This window comes from Pelmatolapia mariae, linkage group LG3_W (genome assembly GCF_036321145.2).
Source record: "Pelmatolapia mariae isolate MD_Pm_ZW linkage group LG3_W, Pm_UMD_F_2, whole genome shotgun sequence".
Classification (NCBI taxonomy): Eukaryota; Metazoa; Chordata; class Actinopteri; order Cichliformes; family Cichlidae; genus Pelmatolapia; species Pelmatolapia mariae.
In genome coordinates, this window is record NC_086229.1 from 85,681,971 (window position 1) to 85,692,824 (window position 10,854).

The 10,854-nt window shown below is 40.0% G+C and overlaps 1 protein-coding gene, 1 long non-coding RNA gene and 4 other non-coding genes across 6 annotated transcripts; 1 reads left to right on the forward strand and 5 right to left on the reverse strand.

Annotated features, from left to right (window-relative positions):
• Window positions 1–1,980: 1,980 nt before the first annotated feature.
• Window positions 1,981–4,308, forward strand: arl2 (ADP-ribosylation factor-like 2). Its single transcript, XM_063465327.1, has 5 exons — window positions 1,981–2,169; window positions 2,456–2,566; window positions 3,185–3,347; window positions 3,805–3,885; window positions 3,984–4,308. The coding sequence occupies exons 1-5, from the start codon at window positions 2,105–2,107 to the stop codon at window positions 4,116–4,118; spliced, it is 555 nt and encodes a 184-aa protein (XP_063321397.1). The 5' UTR covers window positions 1,981–2,104; the 3' UTR covers window positions 4,119–4,308.
• A 385-nt stretch (window positions 4,309–4,693) lies between these two features.
• Window positions 4,694–8,709, reverse strand: LOC134619499 (uncharacterized). The gene is made up of 12 exons (XR_010091995.2): window positions 8,646–8,709; window positions 8,044–8,077; window positions 7,755–7,785; window positions 7,341–7,388; window positions 7,107–7,152; window positions 6,773–6,821; window positions 6,484–6,529; window positions 6,226–6,280; window positions 5,831–5,874; window positions 5,335–5,373; window positions 5,056–5,132; window positions 4,694–4,856 (listed from the first exon to the last, which is right to left on the reverse strand). It is a non-coding gene; the product is annotated as an uncharacterized LOC134619499 (long non-coding RNA).
• On the reverse strand, window positions 4,928–4,999 carry LOC134625088 (small nucleolar RNA SNORD31). The gene has a single exon (XR_010093701.1). It is a non-coding gene; the product is annotated as a small nucleolar RNA SNORD31 (small nucleolar RNA).
• On the reverse strand, window positions 5,197–5,268 carry LOC134625087 (small nucleolar RNA SNORD31). The gene has a single exon (XR_010093700.1). It is a non-coding gene; the product is annotated as a small nucleolar RNA SNORD31 (small nucleolar RNA).
• On the reverse strand, window positions 5,984–6,109 carry LOC134625089 (small nucleolar RNA SNORD22). The gene has a single exon (XR_010093702.1). It is a non-coding gene; the product is annotated as a small nucleolar RNA SNORD22 (small nucleolar RNA).
• On the reverse strand, window positions 6,633–6,697 carry LOC134625086 (small nucleolar RNA SNORD29). The gene has a single exon (XR_010093699.1). It is a non-coding gene; the product is annotated as a small nucleolar RNA SNORD29 (small nucleolar RNA).
• Window positions 8,710–10,854: the final 2,145 nt, after the last annotated feature.

Here is a 10,854-nt window from a genome sequence, read left to right on the forward strand (position 1 = left end):
GGCCAACAAGTGCTCAGCATCTCTGGGAACTCCTTCAAGACTGTTGGGAAACCATTTCAGGTGACGACCTCATGAAGCTCATAGAGACAATGCCAAGACTGTGCAAAGCAGTAATCAAAGCAAGGGGAGGCTATTTTGAAGAACATGTTTTGAGTTATTTCACACTTTTGTGTTCACTACATAAGTTGATGCCTTCAGTGAGAATCTGCAATGTAAACAGTCATGAAAATAAAGAAAAAACATTCAATGAGAAGGTGTCCAAACTTTTGACTGGTAGTGTACCCGTGGAGGGGGAGAAATCTAGGGAAGGCTGCAAGGGACTTTTTAATCTTGGAGAGTGAGAGGATGCCTGAAAAATGGAGAAGAAGTATACTGGTACTGATTTTGAAGAAAAATGGTAATGTGCAAAGCTGTAGTAACTCCAGAGAGATAAAGCCAGGAAAGATGTGCTGAAGAGTTGCTGAAGCTTGACAGTGTTGATTGAGAAGTTTAGAGAAGGTCAGGAGTTGCACTGTGTTTTTAAGGATCGAGAGAAAATATAGGATAGATCAGACGAGAGGAACAGTGGTGCTGCATGAGGAAGTCAGGAGCAGCAGAGAAGTATGTGAGGATGGTGCAGGACATGCATGAGGACAGTGAGCCAGGGCATGAGATTACCATCTTGCCCCTTCTTGTTTGCAGTGATGATGGGCAGGTTGACAGATGAGGAGCCAGAACTCTCCAGCGACTCTGATGTTTTCAGATGACATTATAATCTGTAATGAAAGCAGGGAGCAGGTGGCGGTATGCTCTGGAGAGAAGAGGAATTAAAGTCAGTAGTGAAAGTGAAAATTGTTCTAAAATAAGCTGACTGCTTAGGAACGCTGCAGAAGTACAGAGTGTGAAAAACAGCATCGCTATCAATCACAAATATCCACAAAAAAATCTTAATTTTCACCATCTTGTGAAGTCACCGCTGCAGAAGTATTTGCATACAATGACATTTGACCACATCTACACCAGCTCCCTGTGAGGGAGAGCTATTTATAATAATATGTTTTACTTAATGTAAATAGATTAAATTAGTTATTTTAGACCAATTATTGTTAGAAATGTCGCATCTTACTTAAATATATTATGTTTTCTCTAAAAAAATTCATATTTTACGTTTAGATTAACTGACTTGTTTAACTCCTACATAAAAAAGGTTGTTAATTTAAATTGTTTTGTTATCTTAAGTAAATCATGCAAGAAAAAAAATATGAAACAACTCAGATTTTACTTTACAGTTTAAGACTGAATGAAGAAACTATGTTTTTGTTTTCATTTATTTTTTTTAAGAAGAATAAGAAGAAGAGGGAAAGAGCTGGTATGGTAAAGCTTTGGACTACAGAGCCTGAACTGTACTTATTTTCTTTGGTTCTCTGTATATTAACTTAGATTAATTAGATTATTAATTAGATTTATTAATGTTTATTAATAAATCACATTTATCCTAAAAAGGTGTCATTGCAATTTTTCCAGTGTATTTTGTTAAAAATTAGAAAAGAAGCGCCTAAGAAATCTTTGCAAAAATCTGTAAAGTGGATTCAGTGGTTGAAAACTCTGTGGTAAAAATAGCTGCTTCCTAAATGGGTCTCAGTGGTTCCATAAAGAGTGTTAACCATTTATTAACATTCAAGCAGCTATAGGATTTTTCACATTCACAACTCCTAAATGTAAACATGTTCACATTTCTGATGCTTGTTTTCATTTTCAAAAGATCGTTAAAATTTTCTATTTTGAAAATTAGAACATTCCCCAAACCGACTCAAATGTGTAATTTCCACAACAGACACAAGTGGGCGCTGCCGCAAACCATCACAGTAGTTCTCTAATTCTTATAGCCCGGCCACACCTTAAAAATACACACTGACCAATCTGCCGGCGCCGGAAGTTAAAATCAACCAATCCACGTTCTCTTGCTGCGAAACAAGCCAATCGGTGGCTACATGGGGCGGGATTAGCACTGTGGCTTCTTCCTGAGTCGCAATGCTGCTTATGAGAGCCGAACATTATCATACTAAACTTTAAAATTATAACATACATTTATTACAATATAACAGTTAAACGGGGTAGCGCCACGATGGGTTTACTAACAATTTTGAAGAAGATGAAACAGAAGGAGCGCGAGATGAGGCTGCTGATGCTGTATCCTTTCTGTGACAGGTTTGGCTAGGCTGAAAACAAAGTGGCATTCGTGCACTTGGTTTATTATAACTATACCTGTATCAAATAAGAACCCGCAAGATTCTCTGTGTGTCTGTGTCGTTAGATAAAGATGCCGGATAACGCCTTTCTCTTTATTTTTCCTCTGTGCGGATTCATCCTTCTTGCTATGCTAGCTATTACACGTATTCAAGTAAATATACGAGACGCTGATTAATCGATTAAAACCCCTCAGGTGTGTGAGTTGTCTTTAACCTGGCGCGTGCAGAGGTCTGGACAACGCGGGGAAGACGACCATCTTGAAAAAATTCAACGGGGAGGACGTCAGCACCATCTCGCCCACACTGGGCTTCAACATCAAAACGCTGGAGCACAAAGGGTAACGCGCGCACGGGCTCAAACACGCGCACACGCACGTTGCTTTGACACCTATGTTTCTTTAAAAAAAAACAACTAATCTAGTCACGGAAAAATTTCAAAGATGGTCGATAGAATAATCTAAAATTAAAATGTGCCTATATGAATATGAAAGTAGGTTTTGTGTATTGTCTTGTGTGAAAACCATGACAAATAATAAATGAAGCTTCAGTGTAATAAAGGAATAAAAGTCACAGGAAATGCTTTATCCCTTTAGATCTATTTGCCTCTATTTCCTTCAGCCCGTGGTGCCTTTTTATTTGGCTTTTATTTCTGTGTGTCAGCCTGTTAAATCCAGAATCAAAGTTAAAATCCTTCATCTCTTAAATAATCAGGCCCCATCTTACCATAAAACCAAATGGGACTGTATTGTCCCAATAGAGCACTTTGTTCTCAGGCTGCTTGCCAACTTGTGGTTCGTACTGTATTTAAAAGTAGAACGGAGGCAAACGTTTGCTGAAAACCTTCTGTGTTAATGTACAAAAGTATTCTTTAGACCTGTTTTTCCACATTCATCTTTTTTTTTTTCTAGCCCAGTCTGTACATTTCCATTCATGCCTCCCACTCCTCGTGTTTCCAGGTTTAAACTGAATATTTGGGACGTAGGCGGTCAGAAGTCACTGCGCTCCTACTGGAGGAACTACTTTGAGAGCACAGATGGGCTGGTGTGGGTGGTGGACAGCGCAGACAGACTCAGACTGGAGGACTGCAGACAGGAGCTCAGCGCACTCCTCCTGGAGGAGGTATATGAGAATGACACACAGTGGAGTGACAGAATCCTTTATTTTGGTTGTTTTTGGGTTTTTTAAAAAGGATAAAAGAGTTTAAAATAAACGTAATGGGTTTGTGGTAACCGTTAGACCAGACGGGTAGGTGTGTGAAAATGTGACACTCACTAGTCCTGAACACCAGCCTTAACCCTGTTATTCTGCCTGTCATTTAAAAGGAATATTTCGCCCAAAGGAATCAGAAGTATCCATTTATCTTTAATAGAAAGCAAATCTTTAATCGTTTTTATCAGTCTTGTTTTTCTGAGTTGTCTGGACTTTCTATATCTTTTAAGATATTTTCAAAACTGGGCAACTCTCACTGGCCTCCATGGACAAACAGCCCTGCAAGCCAGAATCAAAATATGTAAATTTGATTTCAGTATGAACACGTTATGCTATTTTTAAATAAGCTGCGCTCCGTTCTTTGCAGAGGTTAGCTGGTGCAACGCTGCTGGTTTTTGCCAACAAACAGGATTTACCAGGAGCTCTGTCCAAAGAGGCAATACGAGAGGTGAGCTCTGCGCCCACTTGACACTGCTGTCACTGCATTTCAGCAATGATATAGTTGCATATATCAACAGTGGATGCTGACACTTTGTTCTTCTGCAGGCGCTGGCCCTGGATAACATCAAAAGTCATCACTGGTGTATCATTGGTTGCAGTGCAGTAACAGGAGAGAACTTGTTAGCTGGCGTGGACTGGTTATTAGATGACATCGCTGCGAGGATCTTCACTGCTGACTGAATGTTTAACTGCAGACCAGCTGGTCTTTGTTCATGACCTGCCGCCTTAAGTGACTGAATGCTTTTATACTTGTCCCATCAACTAATGATTTATCCAGCCGTCCTGGGTTTGCACTGATTTAAAGGAGACTGACCATAGTTTACGTGCATGAACCCAGTAATAAAAGTTCATACATTCTTGTGGCAAAACACTGCAGTTGTCTTCTTACAACATCCACACTTGATTCTTGCAGACAACTTGTTATGCTCATCTTTGTAGTCTAAAGTTCTCTCTTTGACATGCAATTCTTTGCAAATTCTGGTTGTATCACAAGCTCCTACAGAGCCAAATTTGGTACTTTCCACCATTCTTGCATAGGCCAGTGCTAGTTCTGCATAATTTGTAATCTCATTTATCAGCCTCAAGCTAATTGACAGTTAGCATTTAGGTTTGATTTAATTTGTGCTACAACACAAAGCATTCTGTGTCATCCCTTTAAGCCAGAAACCTGACATTCTAAAAACTTGCACTATTAAAATGTTCTGGTTTATAGAGTCTCCCCGCAGTCACACTTGAAATAAAACAGCTTAGTCTGCTAAATTTTAAACACTTTATTGTTTTGTTGCTGCAAATTTTAAGTGACAGAACCCCACAAATGTAAACATTATCACAGGTGTCCACACAATTCCAGTGTAGTTCAAACTGCAGTCATCTTGGTGGCAGCACACAGGAGGTCATCACGATGTGGCGTGTACCAATCTGCAAAGTTTAAAAACAAACAAACTTAGAAACATTGAGGGCAGGAACGCTCATGTTATGATTAAGTCAGTTTTAAATCAGAGTATACCAATCAGTCATGAATCTTCAGACTGGGGCGGTAAAACAACCTCATCACTTCTGCTTAACACTAAACCGTTGCCTAATTAAGTAACTTTCCCAGTTTAAACTGGTTACTCACCATCATGACTGTGCGCAATGTCTCATGACATGAGGTGCTGGACAGACCACATGACGCCATTGCCTCAAACAAGAAACCTGCAATAGATGAAATGTGTTAGTAGAGTCTGCTTGGCGAGTGACTGAGAACACATTTTAGCTGCTGAGATCAGAGTCTACCAATCAGTCATGAATCTTCAGACTGGGGCGGTAAAACAAACTCATCACTTCTGTTTAATGTTTAACTGGACATAAAGCTGCTGCATGCTGTTAACAAAACAGAAGCAGTGTTTGTACTCACCAGCATGGACCGACTGAACTGACGATCTGGTGTTTAAAGCTGTTTAAAGACAGACAAGTATTAAGTATCCTCCTCTATAAAGCAGCATTCAAAGCCACTGTGTTATAAAGTGTCAAAGAAGTTTAAATATGAAATTTCTGGGATGCGATCAGAAAACTCCTTTCAGCCATGCCTCAGTCAGCACTCCTTCTCCATCAGAGCACCAGCAGGTCACCTTACACCTGGAGGGGTAACAGTCAGGGTTCTCAGTGCCATGCTGGGTCAACAGGAGGGGAGACCAACTGAGATGGAGGGGGCCGAGTGAACCCCCTCTTTGACTGTCTGAACTATTCATCATTGGCACAAACCCAGCAGTACTAAAGTCAAGATCCAGGGCTTTCACAGTCTTATCAGACAGGAAGCATGACCGCACAGTTTTAGACCTTAATACCAGAATCATTCATCCTTCATTTTTACTATGATCACTTTTCTGATGGTTAACATGCACAGCACCTACCTAGGGCTTGCGTCCAGCTCACAGCTTTGACAGGCAGCTCTGTCCTGAAGGACGACACAAAGTTACATTAGCCACGTTTGCTCACAATGACATTAGGCTACAGGTTTGTTCCTCTGCAGATAAACATCAGATGATTCACAATTCCATTATGTTTCCATTCAGACTGTTGGTAACCCCAACAGGTCATCCCCTTATTGCCAAGGCAACACCAGTGGGTTCACCTTTTCAGGTCTGGCATTGACACGAGGCGTAAGACGTGTGCTAGTATCATCATACAGGAAACTGGAGCGACACGCATCAGTCTAAATTAAAGTTTTTAGAGTCCATCAAGCTCTAAGCCTCCTACATAAAGATGTCTCGATGAGCACTAAAACGAATCTACAGAGTTCACCCACCTGGACAAACAGCTGGGAAGGTGATAGCAGCACCTGAAGTCCAAACTTCAGCTACCTGTAAGATGATTGCATCAAGTCAAGGTACAGAAAGGAGGTTCAAGTCTCACAGTGTTCCCTGTGGACCATCACCGACTTCAGATTTAAATTTTATCAACAGCAGTTCAGACGAACGAGATTCCAAAATTTCTCTCATCATTTTCAGCAGGTCTGAATATTTAAAACTGTGCAGGGTTTTTTTTTTTTTTTTTATAAACATACCTTTGACAGGGAAAGCTCCATGGAGCTGCTGAAGCAGTCAAGTCACCTGACAACAGAAATCATTTACATCACTCAAGTGGCCATATAGATTGTATTATGACAAATAAAATACACAGATGATAGAAAATCCTTCAAAGTGAAAAGCTGCAGTTGCTCAGATGTTCGTGTCGTTTCACATCGGGTCAAAGTGAGCTAAGTTTCATCATCACTGAAACTGCGCTGCAGATGAGACGTCTCGTCTCTGCACTACAAGCTCAACAGAAAGAATATTCAAGTCTTAAATTCTTACCTTGAAACCTTCACGACTGCCTTCCTCCCCAAGCATTTGGTGGAAGTCCCTAAAGGAGAAGTTGGACTGTTAATAAAAAGCAGGAACTACTTCTTGTGCCATTAAGGACTTGCATGTTTGATCAGGGCTTTGGTGACAAACTGCCATGTGACATATGTCGTCCAGGTGTTTGATGGGTGCTAACCCATTTCATCCTTTCAAACGGTCAGAAATGCCTCACATTATGGAACCAATAAACTAATTTAGCATTTCAGATTCAATTTATAGAATTTGGGGAAATTGGCATTTCTGACAATTTCACCTTAACCTGAACAAATTAAAGCTTAATACTTACATGCTGATTTGGCATCGCTTCCTTCTGAAACAACTCCAACTTTAGCCTAGCAAAGAAATATCAGACTGTTAATAATTTGCAATAACATTTACATGTTTGTTAGCCCTAAATTAAAGGGTAATCAGATTAAAGGTTGACATCACATTAATCAGGCATATGCTTGTCATTAATGGTAATCATCATGCTTAAAACCCAACTGTGGAATTTGAACAACAGCAGAAAATCTTTACTGACCTCTGGATTTAAGCCACTCTGAACACTGCAGGGTTCACATCAGAGGACCTACATAGAAAAAAATAAATAAATATTTTGGTTAATGATATCTGTAAGCCCTCAGGAAATTAGAAGTCAACTAGAGATTTGTCAATTCAATCACTGCCCTTAACTTTAAACCACAGTCATTGTCTTATAAGTGTTTTAAGAGCCATTACAGCACAATCAGGTTGGAGCCTTCATGCTGCTCAGAATCTGGTAAAGAAGTTTCTTCAAAACGCTGATTCAGTAAGAGAGAGTTCCAAGACTCATCACCGCAGCACAACATGCTCATTTATAGCCACACAGATGTTTAACTGCAGAGCCACTGAGAGAGATCATTCAAATTCCTAATCCAGATTAAAATCTGAAGCACTCAGAGCATTTTCTAATTACCTGATGTAGGAAGTGTCATCACAGGCCATGCCTGAAACCAGACGAGGAGAAAAAAAAAAAAAGATGGCGCCATTATGGAGTTGTAAAAGAAAAAGCATGAGATGATCAGTGGTGATTCCTTCATGCTACTCAGTGTTTGAAATGCTGTCTTCAACGTTTTTATTCAGTGAGAGAGTTCAAACAGGTCATCACAGTAGCATGACCTTTCACGTTATGCCGTTTAATCAGTTTGCATGACCCTACTCTCCACTTTATAATGCAGTAAAGCGAATCTGTAAACAGACATTACCTGTGCAGGAAGCACGTTTCCAGCAGCTCCACATCTGGAAAGAAAAGAAAGAATGCGTTAGCATGCTGCAGCTAGCAACCAGCTAGCCATGCCGTTTACCACGTGACCGCTAAAATTCAACGTGCTACTGTTCCCATGAAACAGTATGAAAATTAAGCTTAACAGCGTCTCAAATCAGAATAAAAAGAGTGCAATCACTGCCATTCAGGACAGGTCTGTGAAAAGTTTCATCATTTAGAGACGCTGTTAGATGCAGTGCGGTCACTTCTGAAGCCACTAAAATGCAAGCCTGCTTTACGTTTATGTCTCAATACTGGATGCATCAGGTAGAGAACATATTTTTATTAGTAGTGACATAAGTTTCCGTCGAAATGTTTAAATTCTGCTGGTGGATGGTTGAAGATTACACTAAAATCTGGTCGGTGCTCAATGCAGAGAAACTTCTAGCAAAAACACCACGCAGCATTTAAAATGGCTGAAAATGAGAAGTGAACTAACGTGAAACTGCAGTATCACTACAGTAGTTTCTTTCTTTAAATCATCAAATTAGTGGATAAACTCTGCAGCTGAAATAAAGTGGCTAAGTGTTGCACAAATCTTACCTCTGCCAGAACATCGAAGGAAGTGGAAGAAGAGCGCGGTGCATCTCGTTTTTATGTCCCGCCTGTTGGACTCCGCCCACCGGCAAACGTCACCGAGTGGCTAACGCTTATCTTGACTCTTATCTGTATTCAGCTATGAGTGAATTAAACTGGATAGAGTATTTTGTACACAACCTAAACTCTGTATTTTTAACGCAAGAACATCGCTCTCAGCATGTAGCTGAAGAAAGCCTAGAGAGAGTGGATTTTACTACGTCACTTCCGCTAAGATTGAGCGCCATTTTTACCTCCACCAGATGGCAGCAAAGACACAGAAACAGGCTGCAGATTTTACAGACCTTAGTGAGTGTGGAGGGGGGGAATCCAATTTCTACATCAGGCAGGACAGAAAAGAATTATCCAGCTAAAACATAACATATATTTAAACAGCGGAGCACTTTGCTATCAGTAATACCTGCGTAGCCAAATAATGCAAAAGCAATTTTGACTCAGAACACGTGATTTTCTACTCTTCCACCCTCCACATTGTTATTCTTTCATGTAAATATCCTCCATTCCAGCAGTGGGCGAGATCAGGATCTGGGTATGACTATTGCAAACTAAACATTGTTCATTTACTGGAGTGATTTCTTTTCACTGAGTTCAGGATTTGAACACAACCTTAAATTAGGAATGAATTTTTTACTTATCATCTCTCATTCCCCTCTCTAGTCTTTACTTGCATCCCTTGTCCCCATGTAGAGATAATGTCCAAATGTCTCTCTTATTATGCTCGGATTCTCCAAAGTGTAAAAAAAAAAAAAAGACATGGTTTTATCTCTCTCGCTCTGTTTTTTTTTTAAGGCAGAAAATGAAACACAGTCCAGCCATCGATCTGGAACACACAGTGCTTGGATGAAGTATGAAGTGCTACCACAACATGAACAATGTGTTTCTGATACTTCCTGCCAGCCAGCAGCTCATGTGTGAGGGCAAAATAACCAGATAGTGACGGCAAATGATGAATCCAACCTGAAACAGTACGTTCCATGGTAACCAGAGTGAGCACAGGCAGCAGCTTTTGAAGTACATCTGACTTCAAGGATGACAGAAATGATGATTGAATAGGTGAGTTAGAAAAAATTTAAAAAAAAAAAATCTTTATACTACAGCGTGTACACTGCAGCAGTCATGGAGGTGAAAGCTATGATCAAAATGCTCACTGGCTCGACCTGTAAGAACCAAATACATTACTTGGTGGAAACTCACACTCCCTTTCTCACAGGTTCACCCACTGTGGGCAGCTCTTTATTTTGAGTTAAAAGGTTTTTTCCCCCCCATCAGATGCCCTTCCTGACACAATCCCAAAAAGGATTTGTGTCTTCTGCCAGAATCAAACTGGGGATCTTTTGCTTGTTAGGTGAATGTGTATATCACTGCACTCTAGAGGCGCTCTACATTATGCTTTATGAAGCCTAATACGAAGTGCTGTCCCTGACAGAGTAATAGAGTGGTGTGATTCATCACGCAGGTCATAGCTGGCATTTGGACCAACTTATAACTGCTTTTTTTTTTTTAAGAATACCGGTTATAAAGCCGAGCAGATTAAGTCTTTATCTAGATTCAGCTATCTTTGTAGGTCACAGCAACAATTACAGTGGATGATGGATTTTCTAAATGACTCTTTTTTATTCATCCAAACTAATTAAAATCTGATTCATCCAAGTCCACCAGGTTACACCTCAGACTGTCCTGGAGCTCAGTGATACCCTGGTTCAGATCTGGAAGGACATTCACCAGGAGACCAGACTGTCTCATTAGGAGCATGCTCCAACAATCTGAGACATGCATACAAGTACGTGGGGGCCACACAAACTACTGAGTATCATTTTGAGCTGCTGCATAATTTGTTAACTTGATTTTCAAGGTTTCTTTGGAGCTGTAGGTTCTCTGTAGGTTGATCATTTTCATTTCTATCAATGTGGGATCCTTTAGTTCCTAGCACATTACCCAGTCCATATCAGTATAGATCTGCATTTGTTCCCACTGAGATCTAAAGTGTTCATTTCCTTTAATTTTTTTAAAGTGTATGTTTTTTAAATTTATATATATATATATATATATATATATATATATATATATATATATATAGATATATAAATTTAAAGTTCCCATCTTTTATCCTTCATGTTCGGGAGGCCCTGGAGCTTGGGGGTCCTGCGAAGTATCT

Excerpts from the sequence above, each read along its gene's own strand:
- arl2 (XM_063465327.1), top strand. The coding sequence starts at position 2,105 with ATGGGTTTACTAACAATTTTGAAGAAGATGAAACAGAAGGAGCGCGAG. Across the intron at positions 2,170-2,455 it reads GAGATGAGGCTGCTGATGCT|AGGTCTGGACAACGCGGGGA; the intron begins GTATCCTTTCTG and ends TGGCGCGTGCAG. Across the intron at positions 3,886-3,983 it reads CCAAAGAGGCAATACGAGAG|GCGCTGGCCCTGGATAACAT; the intron begins GTGAGCTCTGCG and ends GTTCTTCTGCAG.